Source organism: Takifugu rubripes, chromosome 21, assembly GCF_901000725.2.
Source record: "Takifugu rubripes chromosome 21, fTakRub1.2, whole genome shotgun sequence".
NCBI lineage: Eukaryota > Metazoa > Chordata > Actinopteri > Tetraodontiformes > Tetraodontidae > Takifugu > Takifugu rubripes.
In genome coordinates, this window is record NC_042305.1 from 6,054,466 (window position 1) to 6,079,353 (window position 24,888).

At 41.9% G+C, this 24,888-nt stretch overlaps 2 protein-coding genes and 1 long non-coding RNA gene across 7 annotated transcripts; 2 read left to right on the forward strand and 1 right to left on the reverse strand.

Moving 5' to 3' along the window:
- Nucleotides 1–52: 52 nt before the first annotated feature.
- LOC101067075 (fibrinogen C domain-containing protein 1-like) lies at nt 53–7,619 on the forward strand. Of its 2 annotated transcripts, none has more exons than XM_029829772.1 (9): nt 53–150; nt 911–1,006; nt 2,860–2,975; nt 3,054–3,426; nt 5,715–5,847; nt 6,018–6,154; nt 6,232–6,328; nt 6,491–6,670; nt 6,748–7,619. In XM_029829772.1, exons 2-9 carry the CDS (start codon nt 929–931, stop codon nt 7,008–7,010), a joined length of 1,377 nt encoding a protein of 458 aa, XP_029685632.1. In that variant the 5' UTR covers nt 53–150; nt 911–928; the 3' UTR covers nt 7,011–7,619. The 2 variants fall into 2 exon arrangements, with proteins under 2 accessions (XP_029685632.1, XP_029685633.1); XM_029829773.1 differs by having other exon boundaries at nt 59–150; nt 890–1,006.
- Nucleotides 7,620–7,666: 47 nt separating this feature from the next.
- Nucleotides 7,667–9,392, reverse strand: LOC105418824 (uncharacterized). 3 transcript variants are annotated; one of them, XR_003886631.1, is made up of 3 exons: nt 9,242–9,392; nt 8,140–8,263; nt 7,667–8,067 (listed from the first exon to the last, which is right to left on the reverse strand). It is a non-coding gene; the product is annotated as an uncharacterized lncRNA (long non-coding RNA). The 3 variants fall into 3 exon arrangements; XR_003886630.1 differs by lacking the exon at nt 9,242–9,392 and adding an exon at nt 8,977–9,037; XR_965857.2 differs by lacking the exon at nt 9,242–9,392 and adding an exon at nt 8,377–8,573.
- phf19 (PHD finger protein 19) lies at nt 9,035–24,703 on the forward strand. 2 transcript variants are annotated; one of them, XM_029829771.1, is made up of 15 exons: nt 9,054–9,186; nt 11,136–11,208; nt 11,794–11,971; nt 12,075–12,156; nt 12,316–12,429; nt 12,829–12,923; nt 13,040–13,188; nt 13,278–13,373; nt 13,448–13,637; nt 19,186–19,253; nt 19,331–19,477; nt 21,843–21,903; nt 21,971–22,059; nt 22,125–22,214; nt 22,362–24,703. In XM_029829771.1, exons 2-15 carry the CDS (start codon nt 11,189–11,191, stop codon nt 22,687–22,689), a joined length of 1,707 nt encoding a protein of 568 aa, XP_029685631.1. In that variant the 5' UTR covers nt 9,054–9,186; nt 11,136–11,188; the 3' UTR covers nt 22,690–24,703. The 2 variants fall into 2 exon arrangements, with proteins under 2 accessions (XP_011617916.1, XP_029685631.1); XM_011619614.2 differs by lacking the exon at nt 11,136–11,208 and having other exon boundaries at nt 9,035–9,186.
- Nucleotides 24,704–24,888: the final 185 nt, after the last annotated feature.

The following is a 24,888-nucleotide window of genomic DNA, read 5'->3' on the forward strand; positions in this document are numbered from 1 at the left end:
CCGTCTTTCCCTCCTCCTTCCCTCATTCAGTCCCTCTCTCTCTCTCTCTTTTAATCCATTTCCATATGGATGTGAGCACATTCCTTTCAGCAGGAAAACAGAGCTAAAGAGTTTTGCTGTGGTCGTCTGGAGTCAGACTTTAACTTTAAGGTAACTTTTTACTACATTTTGTTTCTAATTACTGTTCCGTGCATTTCTAGTGTGGTAAAATTCTAACGTTGATCACATTTTAGTATTTCTTGTAGTTCAGAGTTGAATTGCAGTTATCTTTATTGTCTGTTGGTCTGTGTTGCACATTAAACATTTCTCAAACAGATAGCAGTGCTAATGGGTCACTGTATACATGGCTACATTGGGTAAATCTGCTCTTTGATGAGCTATTCTATGTTGTCCATGACAACAGTGTGATAAGTCTCTCCAAAGTGAATCTGACAAAGCCAGACTGAGAACCTTCACCCAGCTGATCAGCTTTAATCCACTCCAGACGTTTCTCTGGTTCTTTGACACATTCTTCACCTTTATAAAATCAACCAGGCTGCATGTCTGTGAGGTCAGTTTAAGGGTGTTTACTTGTGCTGGTTATGGTTAACAAATGAAGACAATGTTCTTTATTTGTTATCTTAAGAACAGCTTTTATTGTTTTATATTCATCTTCCAAAACATTTTCTGAAGAATTTTAAAAAGAATTAGATCTGCAGGCAGGAATTGATGTTAAGGTTTGTGTGTGAAAGTGAATAAGGTCCTCCTTGACAATGACTAATGTTCATGAGGTTTTCAGTTCAACAAGATATTTGTGTTGTCTATGAAGAGCTCTACATGTTCTATGAGTTATATTCAATCAAAGTTCAAAGGTGAAAGTAATTTCAAAGGTATTTGTGAATGATCTCAGTGGTGGTTATGACCCCATCAGTCACCAGGCAATTCAGAAATGATGCTGAATGACAGATGGACCATCATGAACAACAGCAGTTCAGAGTTGGATGGCAAAAGACCAAACAAACACAAGGTATGTGCCATGGTAGCATTAGCATGTTGGCTAACACCACAAAAAATACTCCTTCCTGATCACTTTATTAACATTTACTTACACTGTTTTACCATTGTTTAACAACTGCTTTTCATCCTTTTCCCATTGTTCCACCGTTATCTCACAAATCCAACTCAGGTGTGTCTAAGTTCTATTCAGGGTCACAGTACTCAACAACTTTTACCACCATTTTTATTTACACACCAGCAAATGTAAGGGATAACTGCAATATTTACATTATTGGATAGCTAGACGGACGGACGGACGGACGGACGGACGGACGGACGGACGGACGGACGGACGGACGGACGGACGGACGGACGGACAGACAGACAGACAGACAGACAGACAGACAGACAGACAGACAGACAGATGGCAGATCAAATGACCGACCCAAAGCTTCTGCAATATGGTACTAAATTTGGATGTGGTATGGGAGTTAATGGGACAGGAGAGTGGTACCTCAGTCTGTAGGGGAATGAGCTGGGAAGCAGAGGGCTCTTGGTTAGAGTCCCAGGGGAGACAAAACTTGACAGGTGTGCTGGTAGCAGGGGGCAGGGCAGGGACATCCTCAGAGCACTGAAAAGAGACCTTTGACCAAACCCTAAAGGCTTACAAGACCTGGTGACTTACTCAGTGGTGTACCCTACCTTCACCCATATGTAGATGGGATAGGTTCCAGCACTCTCCCCATGACCCTTAAAGGAATAAATTAGTAGAGAAAAAGAAAAATCGAGTTAATGGTTGAAAACAATGGACTTGTGGGCCCAGCAGCTCATTTTGGAGAAATCTGATTAATGTAAAGTTCTACAACAGTTGTAGATAGTAGAGGCCCGATCCTACAGAATGATGTATTTTTTCCGAGCTGAAAAGGAGCACTATATTTAAAGAATTATATGCCAAAATTCATGTTAAGAAAAGGCAATTTTTCTGGGATTGTAGGATTGTTGTCTGTGCACCTCTTCATGAAAAGGTGCAGAGGATAATCCTACAATTGGGGAAAGAGTCAGTGTTGTTGCAGTAGATAGTCATGGCGATAGAGTCCCATCAGCTATTCAGAAGTCTGAGGGCAGAGAGAAGGAAAGAGTTCTTAAGTGTGGAAGTCCTGCATTTCACAATTTAAAAGTTTTCAGTGTACAGAGGTGTAACCAATCCCTGCTGGGAGTGGGTGGGTGGGGTCTTCTGCATTGCTTGATGCGCTTAGTGGCAAGTGGAATCCACCACAACCATTTCACAATTCCATTACCACTGTTTTACCACTGCCTTAATGTTTTTTTTAACCACTGACCCACAGTTGTCTTATCACTGTCCTACATTACTTTACCCCTAGCTTACCACTTGTTTATCACTACCCTACCCTGATTTACTACATTAGCATTTCCCTGTCTCACTACCTTCCCAAAATGATCCAAACATAAATCTATATAAAATTAACAATGACATATCAAGTGTAAAAAACAAGGCAGGGAGACACTGATGATCACAGTGATCTGAATTGTGTTAATCTGGAGTTAAACTGTCAGCTCAAGGTTTCTCTAATCTGAAGCAGCTGTCGACTTTGCTAGGATAAGAGTGCGTTACAGCCTAAATACTACAGAGACACATGGTTCACACTGCTGATTCCCAGTAACCCCCCATTACAAACACACATGCTGGCCCACAGAAAGGATGGAAATTTTTTTCTGTTATGTTTTGGATGCAGTTTTATAGATTTGACATAAAGCACGACCGATGATAGAGTGTTTTGGGAACAGGTATGGTGAAAACAGTGTGTGTGTGTGTGTGTGTGTGTGTGTGTGTGTGTGTGCGTGTGTGTGTGTGTGTGCATTCAGAAATGTTGCAGTCTCCTGTTATGGTCCATTGTTACATTGGTCATCATAGTTGCCATCATCATAACAACAGCTGCCATCCTGTACCTGAACCAGTACCCTCTGCCCTTTGTCTACAGGTAAATTCAGTCTGACTTGTTGTCTGACCTGTTTGCTATTATACCTCTATTATCATGTTTGCATTAATGTTGTCATAGAAATGGAGAGGGGGTTTCATCATTCTCGCCTGTAATCACAACCAATCCCAGAGAATCTGGAGCCCTGGTGACAGTGTCTTGCATCACAGATGGAGAACCAATCAGCATATTTCTGGACCCAAACTGTCCAGACTACAATGAACAGTTTGTACGCTGGGAGGCACTGCAGAGCTCCCTGCTACAAGTGCTATCTGGTCACAGTACAGGTGACTGGCAAGAGACTGGAATAGTCCACAAACTATCAGAAGAACTAAAGATTATATTGGGCCACACCCACAACCTCAGGGTGGAAAGTGAATCCTTGAAGAGAGGGCAAGGTGTTCTTGAACAAAGACTGGATGGACTCTGGAGCGAGCAGAACCGAATTATCCAGGTGAGGCCAGAACTTAACTTTTGATTTGGTAGGTTCATAAAATGATTTTAACATTTCAATCTTAATATTTTAACCTTTGAGAGATTATTGTTTTGGTCTCATATTTAATCTCATAGTTACTGACAAATTTACAGAGTATGTGTATTATTATTTTTTTTTTAATTATTATTATTATTATTTTTATTATTAGAGCATATAAAGAAATCTATTGTTATGGTCAGCATTAAGATAAATATTTTTATTTGCACTGATATTGGAGGTCACAGATAACATGACATCTGAGTTCCTTCACCCAAGTCTAGATAGACTTAATGTCTGTTTATCTGTGAATGATCAAAACACCAAAACGGACAGGTGAAGGGCAAACACCTGGCAAATTCAATGACCAGTGTATCCTTGTTTCAGACAGGTGACCATTCACACCACAGACAACCACAAAAGCCATCACTATTTCCCCCCAAAGTACATATTTAGTAGGGTTTAGTGCAACGTTTTTGTGGGGCATACCTGCAGGATTGGACACTATGGCTTTACAGGGGGGTACAGGATCTCTTCACGTGACATATGACAAAGATGAGCACAGTCATGTGACTAGAAATACTGGATGTTTGAAGAATAGAAAAAAAAATTAACACTGTTGGTGATGTGACCAATGATTCGCCACCAAAGTCCAAGACATTAAACCACGACAAAGCGTATCTCATTCTTGGATTTACAATAAACATGGCAGGAGATGAAGAAAGACCTTTCTGTGTATTGTGTTTCCAGGCTCTGGCATTAGACTGTATGAAACATAATACCGGTAAATTGAAGAAACACTTAAAGACAGAACACTCCACATAAAAATACTTATGCCTTTTTCAAATGAACTGGATGTCATTATATTTGTGGATTTTAAGGCCTACACGAAAGCAATAACTGACTCATACCAGTAGCTTTATTTAGGAAGTTACTAAACTACTTGATAGTAACATTTAGCCTGGGTAAATTTACATAGATTGTAGTCATACCATTGATTCATGAAGTTCTGACCGATTAATGAACCAGCTAACCAGGCCTTGATAGAGACAATGATTTTGATAAGATGTTTCCAGGACAGTAACCCTTTCATTGTTGATGTGAACTTGAATTTTAGAACACTGATAAGACAAATCGAATCAAATCAATCTTTATTTATATAGCGTCTTTTACAATCAAAATTGTTTCAAGGTGCTTTCCAGAATCCCAGGGCCTAACCCCAGACAAGCAACAGTGGCAAGGAAAAACTCCCCTTTAACAGGAAGAAACCTGGAGCAGGACCAGGCTCATGTAGGGGGACCCTCCTGTTGATGGCCGGCTTGTAGAGAGAGAGAGAGAGAGAGAGAGAGAGAGAGAGAGAGAGAGAGAGAGAGAGAGGAGAAATAAAAACACACTATTAATACAGCGGGGCCGGAAGTCATCATGCAGTTCCAAAAGCGGCGATACAGAGGCCTGTCAGGTGATCATGTTTCCGGACCCCGGCAGCCTTGGCCTATAGCAGCATAGCTAAGATGTTAACCTAAGGATTAGACAACCCCCTAAGTATGATAACTTGTCTGTCTATAATAGTAACTGGAACTACAGAATTAGTAACAATAAGCTTTTTCAAAGAGGTAGGTTTTAAGCCTAATCTTAAAAGTAGCGATGGAGTCAGCCTCCCGTACCTGGACAGGGAGCTGGTTCCATAGCAGGGGGGCCTGGTAGCTAAATGCTCGGCCCCCCATTCTACTCCTAGAAACTCTGGGAACCACAAGTAGACCAGCATTCTGAGAGCGGAGCAGTCTATTGGGCTGGTAAGGTATCACTAGCTCCTCCAGGTAGGATGGAGCTAGGACTCTGAGGACCTTGTAGGTCAAAAGAAGGGTTTTAAAAATTATTCTAAATTTAACGGGCAGCCAATGAAGAGACACAAGGTATCTTTTAAATTAAATGAGATAGAAATTTATGAAAAAAAAAAAAAAAACTTGGCCCAGAATTTTTAGGCCTTCTCTGAATGTGTCAAAGGCCCCGAAGGTGCCCCCAGCTGTAATCTATGGCCTGCTGTCCAATGACACACTGGCAACCTGTAGTTGTTCTTTCAGGTTACACTTTATTGTTCTGACAATACGTGCATATGTAGAATGGACAGGCTCTGATACTGTTAAAATATTCATATTTGTTTCCAATAGTCCCAGTTTTTGTTAGGGTTCCCACTGCACTTGTCATTTTTACATGGGAATGAAATATGATGAATAAAGTAACATGTGCCCATTGGTGTCTCTGACGTGCAGATGTTGTCTGAGAGTCACTCGGGTGTGCTGAAGCTGGCAGCAGGGTTCTCTGATTCTCTACTCAGCCTAAAGAGGGAGACAGAGAACCTAAATAAAGTCAACATCGAGCTGCTGGGCAACAGCAAACACAGAGGTACTGTACTGTCAGCACTGTCTTAGAGTTAGGGATAGGATAGGGATAACTGCTACACTACTGTAATCCTCAATACTGCGCCACATGATCCACTCTAATACATTTTCAACAGCTGATACAAGTTTAGGGTGTCTACTGTTGTAAATGCCTAATTTTCTGACTGTCTTCAGCTGTCAGACCACGAGACTGCAGTGATGTCCAAGACGATGGTAATAATCAAAATGGAGTTTATTCTGTGTTTCCAACTCACGACCCTGATGGTTTCATGGTTTACTGTGACATGACAACAGATGGAGGAGGCTGGACCGTATGTGCACTCAGTCTCTTCGCTGAAGTCTGTGCTTTGCTAACCTTGGTAATAATGGAATCTTAATGCATCTGCAGGTTATCCAGAGGAGGGAAGATGGGTCTGTTGGCTTTTTTCGAGGCTGGGAAGCATACAAAGAAGGATTTGGGAAAACTACGGGAGAGCACTGGCTAGGTCTCTCTCTCTACCTCTCTCTCTCACACGCACGCGCACGCATGCACGCACACACACAAACACACACAGTGACCCTACTAATGGTTCTTAATGAGGATGGAATGATGAATATTACACATTTAAATATAAATGTCTCGCTGCCGGTCTGTCTCCCCGTGTCAGGTCTCCAGAGGATATACTTTCTCACCAGATCTGGTGGATATGAGTTACGTATTGACATGGCAGATTTCGATAATGCTACAGCCTTTGCTCACTACTCCGAGTTTTCTGTTGGTCGAGACTCGGTGAACCCCGAAGAGGACGGATACCCACTAAATGTAGAAGGCTACTCTGGGACAGCAGGTACAAGTACATGTACTGCTTCATCGCTGCAGATATTAGCACTGCACCGTTCAATGTGATGTTTGCTTGTTTTTTAGGTGACTCCCTACTGAAGCACTCTGGAATGAGGTTCACAACAAAAGACAGAGACCAGGATCAATCAGAGAACAACTGTGCATCATATTATCAGGGGGCATGGTGGTATCGTAACTGCCACACATCAAACCTCAATGGGCAGTACTTGAGTGGAGGCCATGCCTCCTATGCCGATGGTGTTGAGTGGTCCAGTTGGACAGGCTGGCAGTACTCACTCAGGTTCACAGAGATGAAGATACGACCTCATCTTAAACCAGTCTCCTGAGTTTGTACCTGCAACCTGACCTTTGACCTTTACACTTGTCCAGACCCTGACTATGCAAACCTATCTTACTGAAGTGTTTCCAACAATTATTTATGAATTATTTATTCTAAAAGAAAATTTGTGTTTTACATGTCATGCTTGTCTGCTTTGATTTTGACATTTTTTAAAATCTTGGAAATAAGATTTTTTTCTGACACAGAATTTGGAATATCAGGGTTAACTCAGGGCAGGGTGCATTCTAGAAGCTTTCCTTCTGAAAGGGTCAAACTGTGTAATGAATGTAATCTGTCACTGTTTGATGTTTAATTTTATGTCCTGACACAATGTTACAGATGAGTATGTAGAACTCTTAAGAGATTTTCTCATATCGAAAGTCATTGTCAGTTCTTTCTATTTAACCGGTACTAAAGCTCAGTATGATAGAACATTTTTGAACACTACACCTCAATGTGACAAATGTGAATACAAATAATAAAATAGAAACAAAAAGAGGGCTGAATCTTCCCAGTCCAGTCATCAATTTGTACATCTAGTGCAACACATACTGGTTACTTCTGCAACTTGTAGCGAAAATGTACTGTTCAATAGAACCTAGATTAAAAGCATGTTACAATTGACTAAAATGGGACCTGAGAATGCAGACAGGAGTTGTGATCTCATGGTGAAAATATTTATTTACAACTATGTGGTGGACAGATATTGAGAAACAGTCAACAATGGAAAGGTGGTATGCCTGGTGGATGGAGGGACAAAATCCATGGTTTATCCAGGGGCGTCATGGAATGGGAAGAGAATTGAGGAGGCCGGCGGACAGTCTGGTGGATGACTTCCCTCGGGCACACATGAGGCAAGCAGCAATGAAGGATTTTGTTTCTTCGGACATAGAGAACGACCAGAACTGCTGCTGGAGGAAACAAAGGGAAACAAAGTGCAGCCTCATTGGCATGTAAGCTGGGATGAATGGCCCCACTGCAGCTGCAGCACAAATGTCCAGTGGCAAATCGTGCCTAATTCAAATGAAGGATCAGTGCTCTTCGGTGAAGGGAGATGTAGAGACCTCGGAAGGAGAGAAAACAGAAGTTAGTCACATGAAGGTACAAGTGTACAAGTCGATTAATGCTGAAGTTACCACTATGTTGAAAATGATTGCTGATCAGCAGGTGTTGGCTGCTTCAAGGGGCCCCCAATTACACTGATTAACCAGAGGTCTGAAAGCAGCCAGAACGAGCCAAGAAACAGGTCAACCACCACCCCTAGGGGAAACACAGAGCAACAACAACTTGACACAGCAAAAACAGGATCATGCCAAAGCAGCTGGATTTTTGTAGATATATCGCTGATTACAAATGCATTACAGCACATTCACCTCAAAGAACGGGTTGTTCAGAATCAGCTACTTATCTCAAGTCAACTGACACCATTAATCTTAACTATTTATGTAGCATCAATGCATAGCTCATTGGTGAGCACTTTCAAAAAAAGCTTATAGTTGGAACAGAGCAACGCCACAGGCCTCCAGTTCTTTCTGTTCAGGATGTCAAGCACCACAACTGCATCAGGACGATTGGTAGCCCTTTTGAGCAGCTGACAGCGTCATAAGATCATTTTGTCTTTGCCAGTGGAAACTCAAGCATTTGCAAGACTGTGCTATTGACTAAGACTAACTTCTGTTTCTTTTCCTCTCTTCCTGAGGTCACTATATCTCCCCATGGAAGAGTCTTTGACAGTCCTCTGACCTGTTGAGGACACTGTAGGTCCACAGCGAGGTGTTTTGTCAGTCAACAGGGAAGATGAATTTTTGATTTCCCTTGTGTCAAAACAGTTAAAATATTTTCGAACAGCTGTTTTTAATTAATTTTTTAAAATGGTTTTATATTGAATTTAAAATATTTGAAAAGAACATTTTTATCATTGTACCAAGGGTACACACAGAATATTCGTATGTCATTATGTGGGGGTAGCTTACATATTTCAAAAGTTTAGAATCCTTTCCGGTTCTTTCCTAATGACGTAAAGGAACTTCCTCCTTTCATTCGCGGGAAAAGTTTAAAAATGGCGACTAGTGTAATTTGAAGATTGGCGCTACGAGTCGGAGACGAACACATAGGGAACTGACACGACGGACAAAAGACAGACGTGTGTGGCGTTCTGCTAGCCGAGGACGGGATCAGAGCAGGTAGGACTGCTGTGTTAATGTCAGTAGTTACAACCGGAACATAGTCTAGTAACACCTGTCAGATATGCCTGTCGCTCTGGTTCTGTCCGGGAACTGTGGAGGTCCTACGGTCTTTATGGAGGCCTTTCGCCGTTTGTATGGCGAGAACGTAACTTGGAACCGTCGTAAATTAACTTAATATGACCAAAGACAATGGCGCATGCTCCGATATGTGAATCCCTGTGGGTCTGTCTGCTCACAAGTGGGATTATCAGAGGGGTCCGTTTTCTGAGAGCAAAATGGTAAACTTTGAGTGTTGTGAATCACATGGTCTTAACATAAACCAGAGAAGCTTTATCATGCAGAAGCATATAGGATTTGGCCTCGCTGCTCTGTACTAGTGACAAAGAAAAGGAGAAAGAACTGGTGACATTTAAAATAAATGCATATACACACGTGGACAAAATTGTTGGTACCTTTTATCTAATGAAAGGAAAATTCAGTGGACACAGGAATAACATGAATCTGTTAAAAGCAAATAAAATTCCATGGAATTTAACCAATTAAAGTCAGACATTGATGTTCAACCATGCTTTGATAGAATATTTAAAAAAAATAAATAAATCATGAAACAGACTTGGGCAAGAATGATGGTGCCCTTAATATTTTGTTGCACATCCTTTCAAGGCAATCATTGCAATCAAACGATGCCTGTAACTGGCAATGAGATTTCTGCACCTTAGCAAGTATTTTTGGCTAAATGCACTGCTCCAGTTGTCTCAGGTTTGAAGGGTGCCTTTTCCAGCTCATTCTAAAGACCTCAATCAGATTTAGGTCAGGGCTCATAAGCCACTTTAGAGTAGTCCAATGTTTCTCAGCTATTCTTGGGTGTTTTTAGTTGTGTGTTTTGGGTCATTGTCCTGCTCCAAGACCCATGACCTGTGACTGAGACAGTTTTCTGACACTGGCCAATGCATTTCTCTCTAGAATCCCTATATAGTCTTGATTTCATTGTACCCTGCACAGATTCAAGACACCTTGTGTCAGATGCAGCAAAGCAGAACATAACAGAGCCTCCTCCATGTTTCACAGTAGGAAAGTGTGTTCTTGATATGCTTAATTTTTCCATCTGTTAACATAGAGCTGATGTGCCTTGGCAAGAAGTTGTATTTTTGTCTCATCTGTTCATCGGACATTCTCCCAGAAGCTTTGTGGCTTGTCAACATGTAATTAGGAAAATTCCAGTCTGGCTTTTTTATGACTTATTTTCAACAATGGTGTCCTCCTTGGTAGTCTCCTATTAAGTCCACTTTGACTCAAATGACAGGCGACGCAATCTGACACTGATGTTCTTTTACCTGGTAGTTCATCTTTAATCTCTTTAGAAGTTTTTTTTTTTTCTGGGCTCCTTTGTTACCATTCGTATTATCAGTCTCTTTGATTTGTCATCAATTTTCCTCCTGTGCCCACATCCAGGGAGACTGGCTACACTCCTATGGATCTTAAATTTCTGTTATGTAAATATGTGCAACCTTAGTCACAGGAACATCAAGCATCTTGGAGATGGGTCTTTACCTTTTAATATGATTGTCTATAATTTCCTTACTAATCTCCTGAGACAACTCTTTCCTTTGCTTCCTCTGGTCCATACCTGTAGGCCTATGTAAAGGCCTACTGACAAGATTGTAGACTCCTGTGATGCTAATTAGTGGACACACCTTGGATTAACATGTCCCTTTGGTCACATTCTAGGGGTGCCATCATTTTGGTCCAGGCCTATTTCATAAGTTTAATTTTTAAATAGTTATGTTAGAATAGTTAAGCATTTTTAAAAATAATTATTTTGAAGCATGGTTAAAAAGCACTTTCTGACTTTCACTGGTTAAATTCCATAGATTTTTACATTATTACTTTTATTAGATTCAAGTTATTTCTGTGACCATTGTGAGTTTTTCTTTCATTAACCAAAGGATACCAACAATTTTGTCCATCTTCGTATGTTCCTGTACCAGCTGATGCAGAAATGATGTACACATTACACAGGTCTGTAAGATTTCATACAATTTACATGCAAATGATTCGCGCAGCATAAGTGAATGTAACCAAACCACTGAAGAGAGAATGCTAAAATAATAAAATCTAATCTAACACGGAAAAAGACTGTCGTCCTTTTACATCACCAGACTAAAATAAAATCATACGCCTGTTCAGTCATCTACATCTTCTAGACCTCCATAAAGTGCAACTTTGTATTCAGTTGTTGTTACTTTAAATAGCCTCTTAACTTTATCCAAATTATAAAGATTTAATGCTCTAATTTAAAAATTTAATAAGGTGATAAAGCAAAGGTACCTTATCAAATATAACCAATGATGGGAATGTGTGTAAGGTAAAGGCTGCTGCTCATTTTCTTTCTGACCTTTTGAACCAGTCACACAATTTTTTCCACAGCTTTCAATTATAGTTCTTATCTCCGTGGTGATTACTTTTGCATAATGATGAAATTGCAGAAGATTAAATTGAAACCAAACTGCAGCAAGATGCTGGTGGAAAATGTCAAATGCAATCCTAAACTGGATTGAGTTTACACACCAGACTGGACAAGTAATGGCAGAAAACTATCTCCAGGATGTTGGAGAACCTGACTGGACCCTTTTCTGATCTGAAGCCTCACGTGTCACCAAGAGGTGGAACATATGGAGAAGGACGTGGTCTGGAAGAAGAGATGGCATCAAATCTGACTGTTGGCCAGTTTGTTCTTTGCCACTGGTCAGATGGACTTTACTACCTGGGCAAGATCCATAGGGTAACACATACATAGACAGACAGACAGACAGACAGACAGACATGCATGTCAGTCAGTCAGTTCTGATCACCTCTAACTCTGTTTTGTGATTTCTTGGTGGCAGGTCAGCCCCCCTAGACAGAGCTGCTTTGTTACATTTGAGGACAACTCCAAATTCTGGGTCCTTTGGAAGGACATCCAACATGGTAAGATGGACACAGGGGTGGACGGGCATTAAGTCTTACTGTATTAATTATTAATATGTAGAAACCCCATTACACTGACTGCAATACAGAAATCATGGAGGGAGGGAGGGAGACTGGCAGGATTGTCTGTTTGTAACAGTTTTTATCCAATGACTGCAGCTGGAGTACCTGGGGAGGAGCCTCGCTGCTCAGTTTGTAAAGAGGGTGATATAGATGGTGACAACCAGACAAACCAAAGCAACCAGATCCTGATCTGTGGGAAGTGTGGCATTGGTGAGTAAGCCTGGTGTGATAGGCCCTGTCCCCTCCATGTATCTGACTGAACTTTTCAAAGTTGTCAAATGTGGATTTAGCTGTTTTTATTAATTCTGGTCACATTCTTTTTGTTCTTTTGTGAATAATAAAAATATTGGCTCTATGTGTAGTGGTAAATGTCCTCAGAGCTGTGCTGTGGCTCTTTCTGTGCTGCTTTGTTTTATTGCATTTTTGTAGACCTCAGTTTTGATATTTTAGCCGAGTGCTCATTTAAAAGGTGTGGGGTTATGTCAAACCTCTGTAGATGTCAAACATGGATGCACAACATGCAACATCTCTTCTGTTTGAGTTTCTCATTATTGTAACCAATGGTAAAAATAATAATCTGTATCTCTGCCCATCGTTCTATTTTCTCAGGCTTCCACCAGCATTGTCATGTGCCTCCAGTAGAGGGCAGTATCGTCACCAGCCCTTGGTTCTGTAGACGCTGTGTCTTTGCTCTGGCTGTCAGGGTACACACATTCACTTTATCTCAGGCTCCCTCTTGGTCCCATGCCAACTGTTAAAGACAGGTAACTGACTGAGCACATGGATACGTCACAGTGTCATTGCAATTGTCTTCACACAGAAAGGTGGAGCTCTGAAGAAAGGTCCACTCTCCAAAACTTTATGGGCTATGAAACAAGTGTTACCTTACAAGGTGGAGAGTCTGGACTGGGATTCGCAGCACCGAACCAATCAGCAGCAGTGTTACTGTTACTGTGGAGGCCCAGGAGAGTGAGTTCAATTAACAGAGCTGCACATTTTCTGTCAGACTAGAGGCTTAGTGTGTGTGTGTGTGTGTGTGTGTGTGTGTGTGTGTGTAGGTGGTATCTGAAGATGCTGCAGTGTTTTCGGTGTCAGCAGTGGTTCCATGAGGCGTGCACACAGTGTCTGCAGTGCTCCATGATGTTTGGAGACAGGTGAGCCTCCTCCTCTACTGCTTCTTTCTTCTTGTGTTTTATGTTCACTGGTCATTTTAATGTTTTACTTTCAGGTTCTACCTGTTCCTGTGCGCAGTGTGCAATAAAGGATCTGAGTACATTCGACGCCTGTCTCTTAGGTGGGTGGACCTCGTTCACCTGGTACTCTACAACCTTTCAGTGAGCAGCAAAAAGAAATACTTTGAGTTGGATGAGATTCTGGACTTTGTCTCTGAAAACTGGGACCAGTTACAGCTTGGCAAGGTGAGTCTGGATATAATGGACCCTTAAAAAGAAATATTTTCTGACTTTGACATTGGCTTCATTTGAGGCATCAGTTCAGTCATTTTTAAAGATACCAGCTGAATTAATAAACTTTTAATTCCGATTGACATCATTTTAACGTAAGTAAGAGAAACTTAAACATGCAGAAACAAAGGATCTGGCCTCACTGCTCTGTGACCGTGACATAAAGGAAAGGATGAAGAACTGGTGGCATTTAAAATAAGTGCATACACTGTTTCCTAACTGGAGAATTTGTAATTTCTACATCAGCCAGACTGCACAGTACCACTAAAACTTTAAAGAACAATCAAATATATATACTGCTCAAAAAATTAGAGGAACACTTTTTAATCAGAGTATATATTGTCGCATGTCGTCGCTTCATTGCTGGTTGTCATGGTGGTGCCCCGAAAACCAGGTGGCCTTTGTGAACAATTGGAGCACTTTTTGGGGAAAACCTGGTCTGATTAGGAGAGACGGTGCCTCTCTCATTTCTAGTAACTTGGCTAATTTTATGAGACCCAAGGTGACCTGACTATCCAGGGTCCAGACCAGGATGCAGAGTTGTAGTCTTACACACCTCTCTGCTGCTTCCATAGAACCCTCATCCACCAGCAATAACATATTTAACACTATAGAGGTAGTCTCTGTTCCACGGTTAAAGGTTCACCAAGCACAGAGCAGGGGAGCGGTCAATCACCATAATCTTATTAAAATTAATACCAAAGTACAAGTTGGGGAAACTAATATCACAATTAAGTGTGGACTGTTAAATATTAGATCTATTTTGTGTAAATCCCTGTTGGTGCACGACCTGATAGCGGATCATCACATTGATTTTATTTTGTCTTACTGAGACCTGGCTTCAGGAGGAGGAGTTTGTTAGCTTAAACGAATCTACTCCTCCTACCCATGTTAACTATCACATTCCTTGTGTTACTGGTCGAGGAGGGGGAGTGGCAGCAATCTCACTCCAAGTTATTAATTAATCCTAGACCAAAACATGGCTCCAGTTCATTTGAAAGCCTGACTCTTGCCATCACCCATCTGAACTGGAAGACAGAAAAGCCACTTTTGTTTGTAGTTCTATATCGGCCCCCTGCTGGGCCATATTCAGAGTTCCTCATCATTGGAGACTTTAATATCCATGTAGATGTTGTAAATGACAGCTTTAGAAATGGCTTCATTTCATTACTTGAGTCAGTTGGTTTCCACGTATCCCTTCTTCCCTTAGTGGTGAAGACTTCATGAGCTTATTCACTGATAAAGTTCTAGCTATCAGAGAAAAAGCTAACCAGGCCATCTGAACAACTGGACCATCACCAGATGTGCTGACTGTGGGAACATACTGTACAGGTTCTCCAACGAGACCTTAAGCTCCTTCAGCCCTATATATCTTTCTGAGGTGTCATCGCTAATTCAGAAATCCAAGTCCACCACATGTCTTTTAGATCCCATCCCAACACACCTGTTGAAGGATGTTTTACCATTGATAGGCAGCTCTATCCTGGACCAGATCAATTGTTCTTTAGTGACAGGTTATGTACCCAGGTCCTACAAGGTGGCAGTGATTAAGCTGTTGCTTAAAAAACCATCACTGGATCCTGATGTCTTAGCAAATTATAGGTCGATATCCAACCTTCCTTTTATCTCTAAAATTCTTGAGAAGGTGGTGGTGACTTAGTTACTGGAGCACCTGCAGAGAAACGGCCTGTTTGAGATATTTCAGTCAGGCTTTAGAGCGCATCACAGCACTTCTTAAAGTTACTAATGATCTTCTTATAGCTTCAGATCATGGACTGGTCTCTATGCTGGTTCTGCTGGACCTCAGTGCTGCTTTTGACACAGTTGATCACAGCATCCTCTTACAGAGACTGAAACATGTGATTGGGATTAAAGGGACAGCACGAGACTGGTTTAGATCGTATCTATCTGATAGATGCCAGTTTGCTCATGTCCATGGTGTTCCCTCCTCATACAGTAGGGTTAGCCATGGAGTTCCTCACGGTTCTGTACTTGGGCCAATCCTCGTCATCTTGTGCATGCTTCTCTTAGGGAACTTTATTCGGCAGCATGGGATACATTTTCATTGTTATGCTGACGACACTCAGCTTTATTTATCCATGAGACAGAGAAGTTAGTGAAGCTTCAGACCTGTCTTATAGACATAAAGTCCTGGATGTCTCCTTAACTCAGGAAAAACATAGGTCATGGTGTTTGGTCCTGAACCTCTCAGGGATAGGTTAGATCACATGATCACTCTAGATGGTATCTCATTAACATCTAGTCTCTGTGAGGAATCTAGGAGTAACTTTTGACCAAAATCTCTCCTTCAACTCACACATTAAAACAGTCTCTCGAAGTGCCTTTTTTCCACTTGAGGAACATCACAAAGATCAGGAAACTGCTGACGTGGCATGATGCTGAAAAGTTAGTCCATCTATTTGTTACTTCCAGGCTGGACTATTGTAATTCTTTGTCAGGGTGTCCAAACAACTCTTTAAGAAGCCTCCAGCTTATCCAAAATGCTGCAGCCAGAGTTCTGAAAGGTATTGACAAAAGAGATCACATAACTCCTCTTCATTGGCTGCCTGTTAAATTTAGAATAATTTTTAAAACCCTTCTTTTGACCTACAAGGTCCTCAGAGGCCTAGCTCCATCCTACCTGGAGGAGCTAGTGATACCTTATCAGCCCAATAGACCGCTCCGCTCTCAGAATGCTGGTCTACTTGTGGTTCATAGAGTTTCTAGGAGTAGAATGGGGGACCGAGCATTTAGCTACCAGGCCCCCCCTGCTATGGAACCAGCTCCCTGTCCAGGTACGGGAGGCTGACTCCATCGCCACTTTTAAGATTAGGCTTAAAACCTACCTCTTTGAAAAAGCTTATTGTTACTAATTCTGTAGTTCCAGTTACTATCATAGACAGACAAATTATCATACTTAAGGGGTCGTCTAATCATTAGATTAACATCTTAGCTATGCTGTTATAGGCCGAGGCTGCGGGGCCCAGAAACATGATCACCTGACAGGCCTCTGTAACCCCACTGGGTCATGGTTTCCTCTCCTCTCCTCTCCTCCCCTTCCCTCCTCCTCATCAAGTAGACTAGTTATGCTGATTCTTGTGTAGTTTTTCTGCTCCCCCCCCCCCGTATTCATTTACAGGTATCGCCGCCTTCGGAGCTGCATGATGACCTCCGGCCCTGCTGACCCACTTGGCCGGCGGCTTGCATAAACAGTGTATTTTTGTATGTGTTTCTGTGCTCTGTGCCCCTACATGAGCCTGGTCCTGCTCAAGATTTCTTCCTGTTAAAGGGTAGTTTTTCCTTGCCGCTGTTGCTTGTCTGGGCTTAGGCCCTGGGATTCTGGAAAGCACCTTGAAACAATTTTGATTGTAAAAGACGCTATATAAATAAAGATTGATTTGATTTGATCCAGACTGACAAGATGGTGGTGGCCAACCAGCCTGACATAGTGGTGGTGGATAAACACCGGAAGACATTGGTGGTGATAGATGTAGCAATCCCAAGTGATAGCAACATCAGGAAGAAAGAACATGAGAAGCTGAAGAAGTACCAAGGGCTGAAGGAGGAGATGGAGAGAATATGGGGCATGAAGGCAATAGTGGTCCCAGTAGTGATTGGGACACTAGGGGCAGTAACAGCCAAACTGAGTAGATGGGTCCAACAGATACCAGGAACCACATCAGAGATCTCTGTCCAGAAGAGCGCAGTCCTAGGAACAGCTAAGATCCTGCGCAGAACCCTCAGACTCCCAGGCCTCTGGTAGAGGACCTGAGTCTGAAGGAAGGAAGGAGGCACCGCTCAGGAGGGCATGGAAGAGATTTATTTTATTTTATTTTTTTTATAGTCTAGAAAATACGGTATACAGTGATCCCTCGTTTATCGCGGGAGTTGCGTTCCAAAAATAACACGCGAAAAGTGAAATCCGTGAAGTAGTCAGCTTTTTTTTTTTTTTTATTATTTTACAATGCAATACTGAACTATAGAATGAAACCAAAAAATCAAAACCTGTTTTAAAGCCCAAAATGTGTTTAAAACAATAATTTTAATATAGTAATACAAGGTTGGAAACATTGTCACTCGCGTATTTCACAGTCCCAGCTGTGCCTCTTCGTCCTGACTCCGCTCCGCTGTAGCGTCTGTTTCTACTGAAGGTGCAGGAGTCTTTCTCCGAGAGAAGAACATTGTTATGGGTAGTTGTTGGCGCTCTTTCTTTTTCTGAGCAAGAAGATTTTTATAAACGGATATGCCACCTTCGATTATATTTGAGAACTGCAATGAACGACTTGCAAAAAAAAATCCGTGAAGCAGCGAAGCCGTGAAAGATGAAACGCGATATAGCGAGGGATCACTGTATGTCGCTCCGGAGTTTAAGTCGCAGTAGTCAAAAAATGCATAATAAAGAAAAATACATATATAAGTCGCACTGGACTATAAGTCGCATTTTGGGGGGAAATTTATTTGATAAAATCCGAGACCAAGAACATACATTTCATCTTGAAAGACAATTTAAAATAATAATGGATTAGCAATAGTGTTACAGTATGCTAACGTAACAAATTCAGCTACATGACCCACAACGAACTGAGTACGTGTCTGCTTTGTTAACGTAACATGTTAACAGTTATTCAGATAACTATAGCATAAAGAACATCCGAGGAAGTTTCAAGTCTAGTTTCGAAGCACCGCTTCTTCTGTGTCGCTAAAGGAACTCATTCCTCAGGTACATGCGCCTAGAGCGCCCTCTTGTGGTTATCAGTGTGAAAACGAACATGTGAAATTTCGTAATGTATTTATTTACATATAAGTCGCTCCGGCGTTCAAGTCACACCCCCTGACAAACTATGAAAAAAAAGTGCGACTTATAGTCTGGAAAATACAGTATTTTTTATTTTTTCACATTTGGCTTTATATCCATTTTCATTAAAACTTTATGGAAATCATTAGCCTGACTGGATCGGATTCAGACTGTCTCAGCCTATCACCATTTTTACGAAAACAAACTGCTTTTATGTCAGTGAATGTTCTCAGTCATTCAGCTAAAAGAGTTTTTGACTTAGGAAAATTCAATTGGACTTCCGCTATTTTTCCTTTATTTTATTACACGTCGTATCCAAGAGGCTTCTTCAGTTCTGACTGCTTTTATGTTACACAGATTTAATACATCATAATCACGTCACAGCAACTGAAGAGCAAATAATGCAACAAATATAGAGTAGTATTGTACAGTGTGGATGCCTGTGGTGCTCCTGAGAATTGGGACTATGATGCTGCCTTCATGGTGTCTTCACATGTATTGCTGTTAAAACCATGTGTGATGGTGAGTGAACGCACCTTTCTTGAAGCACTCACAGAATCTGCCGTTTCAGGAGCATCATTAAACATTTGATAGCGGCCTGTCTGTCTTGACTGACATCTGTTCCATAGTTCAATATTTAATCGGGTTATGGTTAGTTGTGTTATGTTAATTGTGATGAACCTAAACAACATTTGTCTGTGTTTGCAGCTGTCTAACACTCCTGCAGCAGATCGGGGGAAGCACTTACTGGACGCTCTGAATAAATATAAAAGCAAGTAAGAAACGCATGCACAGACATACATGCACACACTGCAGAAATGTGCGTCAGATAAGTCTTTGATGTGTGTTTAAGGTTTCTTTGCGGGAAAGAGATCAAAAAAAGGAAATGCATCTTTCGCTTGAGGACAAGAGTCCCCCCCAATCCCTCCTCCAAGTTGTTTCCTGAGCGGATTCAAAGTGATGGTGGGCGAGGCTGTAAGAAGTTTGGCGTCCGGGCCAGGTTAGTGTCACACCTTAATAGATTGAGGATAGAGGTCACACATTAACCCTGAGGCCCTCTGGTTTAAGTGAAGGTCTCTTTATTTTTCAGATAAAAAAATTAAATAATTGATTACAGATGCTACGGTACAGATCTGACCACTCAGATCAAATTGAGTTTCTTTTTGCAAACATCCAGTAGCTGTCTTTCAATATGTGCTTCCTTTTAACACCTGTAGTTATGCAACAGAACAGAATGTCCATGGTACCTGTTTAAGCTGATCAAGCTGAGAATTCAGTCACCATTACTGTCTCTCTCTGTCAGCGTGGTGAGTGTGTCAGGCTGCGGGAGTGAGTGATTGTTAGGAGTGTTTTTTATCTAAACCTTTTCTAATTTCTAACCTTTATTATCACCCTGGGTGGTGTTTAGTCATATGGGGGAGCACTTTTCTGTACCGTATTTTCGCGACCATAAGGCACACCGTATTAAAAGGCACCGTATCAGTTACAGGTGCTATTTCTGTATTTAACACATACATAAGGCGCACCGGATTATAGGGCACGGGCATGGTAAAACATACTATATGCTGGCTGAAAACATGCACGCTAGCGTGTATTTAGTTAATGTACTCACGTACATCATCTTCTGTATCCGAAATGAACAAAATGAATCCGAAATGGCTATTGTGAAAGCCGAAAAGCACATTTTGGAATTACACATTTTGGAACTCGGTGCACACATAATGTGCACCACATTATACGGTATCCCGTCCATTTTAAAGAAAATGTAAGACTTTTAAATGCACCTTATGGTTGCGAAAATACGGTAATTGTTTGTCTTTTGTTCGCTGGGTTTTGGAATTGTTTGGAAGTCACAGCCACCCTGCCCATCATGGCGGTGGCGCCGCCGGGAGTCTCCAGGTTGGAGAAACCCGCAGACACGGCGTCAAACTCTCCCCACCGGTTGGTGCATCTGTGGAGGAGTGCGGCCTGGCTGTGGAGACGATTGTGGGTCACAGAAGCATGAAGTCTGTGGACAGCACCGATAAGGCTAATAAGTTGGTGCAGGCTGGTGTGGTCATCAACGGTGCACTGATGCCGGTGTTTCCTCTGGCTGACCCGGTTAAGAAGGTGGTGGTTGCGAACGTCACTCTCTTCCCTCAAGAACGATTTATTGCTGCTGATTCTCAGCAATAACAAGGAAGAGCTCAATCTGGCTCGTCGCTTCAGAGTGGATGAGTTTGATTAAACCGTTCATGTCACCACCAATTCTCTGAAGTGTTTTGGTTGTGGGGAGAAGGGTCATGTGATCCAGTCGTGGCCAAATAGCGTGGGGATTGTCGGCCAGCCGATTCGCCCATCAGTGTAGCGAGTCTGCGCAAGGCGCACAGAGTGACACAGGTAGTATCACACACAAGCACACTCGCAATACAAACACAGAGACACACACAGAGCAAACTGGCAATCACAACCGTGGAGGTGAAGGATCCTGCAGGGGTCAGCGTCTCACCAGAGAGTTGTTGGAGGCCATCCTAGACATGGAGGAGAGCTTAGTGGATGACACCCTCAATTTGTTGATCAAAAGGAAGAGTACAGACACCAAGGCAACATGTGACAAGATAAAGAAACTGTCCACAGAAGAGTAAAAGTGTCCTGCCTTTGAACTGGCGGTGAACGCACGTAGCCTGCAGGACAAACAGGATAAGCTCAGATCAAGACATACAACCAGCCTACCACGATGCACAGAGGACATACACAGCTCACCTCACACACATATCTCACAGGCGCAGTGGCTATCCTCAAGAATATTTTTCAAGAATTGGGTCTTTCCTCCAGACTGACCGACCGCCTCAAAAAACTGCTGCCAAAGGTAACACAGGGGCATGAGGTCTTGTCTTGACAGCACTGACTAGGCCACATATGTTGCCTCTGTGCATGTTTTCTGGTGTTGACATGAAGCCTCATCATGGGACATGGGATCAGGTTTGACAACATTAACGGTGCTCGGGAGGACACAAAAAGGGCCTCAGTTTTCACCTTCATCAACAGCAAACAAAACGAGTGTAACATTTCTTCAGAAGACCCACAGCACTCTGGATGAGCCTGACTGGAGAAGGGAGTGGGCAGGGCAGCTATTCCTTAGCCATAGGAGCAGCAACAGTGGGGTGAGGGGGGTGTTTTCTTCTCTAGAGACTTTGTACCTCCTGTTGCAGGCCGATTGTTCAAAATAAGCACTGTATTTGAAAATGTTAAGCTTGTTTTTGTGAACGTGTATGCTCAACTGAATGTTTTTCTTTTTGCCTGGATCATAGTTTGTTCTTCTAAAAATGGCCTAAATTAAAATGAGTTTTTCAAAGGAAAAAAAACAAATCTCTCTCTCGCTCTAGCTCTTCAGCTGAGCGAAAGAAGAGGAAGGCCAAGTGGCTTCTAGAAGATGCCATTCCAAATGTAAGACTTTTCTATTTTCTTTGCATGTCCAGTCTTCTTTTGTTCAACATTGTCTCTGTCTTTGTAGAATGGAATATCTTGTAGAAGTTGGGCTTCTAACCATCACATGGCAAACATCTTTGACTTCACTCTGGATGAGTTGCAGAGCCTCAAGAGGTAATGGGAGACCATTTTACCTATGATCGCAGTCTCTCATGGTACTAAGTAAGTTTCTTTCACAGTAGTTCCAGTCGAGCTGTCAGTATTGATCAAGACTCCACTGATGTTTCCACTTCAGGATCTGCTACAACCAGCACCTCCTACCATTTCGGGTGATTCTGCATGTGTATTAACTGAAGGAGAGACATTCATCTTGATGTTGTCTTAGGAAAGAAGTTAAACAAGGAACACTCTTGTTTGGAGCCGAAGATTAACTTTTTTCCAGCTATGTTTCATGTTGATTCTTTTTCTCTGTCTAGGAGAAGGGTGGGAAGCAGGAAGAGGAAGTTGCCTAGTAACACTCATTGCCAGTGGGCCAGTCACAGAGAGATGACAGAGGAGTCTTCTGTTTTGCTTGATGACCAAGATTCTATGATCCACACCCATGTGTCCAATTCCTCCCATTTCCTTTCTGACCCTTCTGAGATTCCCTCTGACTCATCCCACCTCCACTCATCCATTTCGTCTTATTTTGGTATTGCAGGTAGGCTGACCAATGGGGAGAGGTACCAGGTGTTGGCTCGCAGGATCACTCCTCAGGGGACAGTCCAGTACTTGTTGGAGTGGGAGGGGGCAACACCTTATTAGCACATTAACACATAGCTGGTTTATAGGTGACAGCTGTCTTTAATCTCATTTCTGTACCATGACAGTGAACCTTCAGTTTAATTGGTTCAGAGAAGTCACTACTGAATACAGATTTCACTTGGTAACAGTTCAAATTGTTTGTGCGTTCTCAAACTTATTACAGTATTGAAATGTCAAAAACATTGGTGACCAGACCAAGAAAAGTGGCTTTTTCTCTGCAAGACTGGCTATGATCACTGGTCATGCCAGTGGAGATGTCCAGCAACTAATGATCTGAGTTGAGAATGTTGAACAGTTTCCTATGTAATAACCCATCAGTGACAGAAAACAACAACCGAGGTGAAAACGCATGCACTTTATCGTAGTACAGGTAACAGAAGAGGGTTGATCTTGTCTTGAAGAACATGAAGATCTTCTTGGATTTGGAATGCAAGAAGTTAAATGAATTAACCTGGAGCTAAAACTGAACCTTGAGCTAAAACTCAACTCTTTTGGGGAAATTTATTGAAGCTTAAGCTTTTAGTGAAGAGCCAAAGATGACAAGACACACACTCTTGTACTTCCATTAGTGGAAGGACTATCATTGACATGATCTATTCCCTGGCTCCTACCCACTAACCATCACAACTAAACTGCACCGAACCTGAACCTTAAAACCACGTTTTGATCACCAGGCAAAACATCCTCACTTTGCAAATAAAATGTGTATTCCGACCCGTAATAAGTAGCATGCACAATTACACAAACATATAGTTCAGGTGTTAAGTGTGGACAACCTGGGGCACTTAAACCACAAATTCATTTGTTTTGGCTCACTTTCACTGCTGGCAGGACAAATGCTAGTGGTGGTTTAACAAAATGGAAGTGACTTGGAAGGACAACACCGTGTAATCACTGAGCAGGGTCAGTGCACAGGGATCGCCAATGTTCTGCTGAGTCAACAGCTACAAACCTCCAAACTTTTGCATTAGCTCAAGAGTAGCGCATATAGAGCTTCATGGTTTCCATGGCTGCATGGAAACCTTACATTACATAGCGTCAACTGCGGTGGTTTAAATCATGCGCGTGTCCTCTGGCATGAACAATCACAATGACTGGGGAGAATAGTATTCGTTTCTTGAACATTGTGCCAAGTGTAACAGTCTTTGGCCGGGAAGTTATAGTGTGGGGGAGGGTCAGGAGTTGGGCTCAGCCCCTTAGATTCAGTGAGGAAACTCTTAATGCTGCGGCATGCCGAGGCCATTTGGATCATCTCATGCTTTCAGCTTTGTGGCAAACGTTTGGTGGTCCCTTCCAGTTCCAATATAACTGCACCAGTGCAAAAAGCAAGGTCCGTAGAGACCTGGATGATGGAAATTGGTGGAAAAGAACTTAATGTCCCTGCATAGAGTCCTGATATCTACCCAATGAAAGACCTTTGGGATGAATTAGAACAGAGACTGACCCACACCTCCTCGTCCAACATCTATCGCTAACGATCTGTCAAACATCACCAACCACTGGCCTGGCATGCTCACGACAGCCTTTTCCTTGTTTTCACAAAGCCTCTGTGTTAAGATAGAGCACTTTTGAAACTTCAAAGAAAAATGTTTACGGTTCTGGTGACCACATTGTCGTGCAAATGTAGCCAAAGTTTACTTCAGTGTCAGGAAGAGTAGTAGGGATCTTCACCTTACTGCTGTGTTTGTGTTCAACTTCATATTCTATTTCCAGTTATCTATGCAATAAAAGCATTTAGATCCTTTTTTGTTTTGTTAGCTTGAAGCTACAGAGCCCTTTGTTTTTATATTCAAAAAGCTAATCGAGTTAAACGTCTCTAAGACGATAAACTGTTACTTTAAATAACCGCCATATTAAGAATGCTGTCCTCATTGCACTGTGACAATAGTTTTGGTCATGTGATGTTATTAATAACTGACAAATGAATTACCACCATGACCTGAAATGAACAATTATGACCTTTGACCAAGCAGCTGATATCTTGTTGACTACATTAAAGTGTTAAACAAACCAATGGAAGTTGTTTTTTGGTCTGGTCTGTATGTTTAACTGTTTGGCTGCTTTTTGTTTTTTTTTTTACATGTAACAGTCATGATCTATAATGGACACCTTTATTGTGGGGACATTTTGGAGATTGTGTGTATATATATATATATATATATATATATATATATATATATATATATATATACACAATTT

Coding starts and splice junctions, on each gene's coding strand:
- phf19 (XM_029829771.1), top strand. CDS start 11,189: ATGATGTACACATTACACAG. Junction 12,157..12,315: donor TTGGAAGGACATCCAACATG/GTAAGATGGACA, acceptor CAATGACTGCAG/CTGGAGTACCTGGGGAGGAG. Junction 22,215..22,361: donor AGCACCTCCTACCATTTCGG/GTGATTCTGCAT, acceptor TTCTCTGTCTAG/GAGAAGGGTGGGAAGCAGGA.
- LOC101067075 (XM_029829772.1), top strand. CDS start 929: ATGATGCTGAATGACAGATGGACCATCATGAACAACAGCAGTTCAGAG. Junction 6,155..6,231: donor CAGATGGAGGAGGCTGGACC/GTATGTGCACTC, acceptor ATGCATCTGCAG/GTTATCCAGAGGAGGGAAGA. Junction 6,671..6,747: donor AGGCTACTCTGGGACAGCAG/GTACAAGTACAT, acceptor CTTGTTTTTTAG/GTGACTCCCTACTGAAGCAC.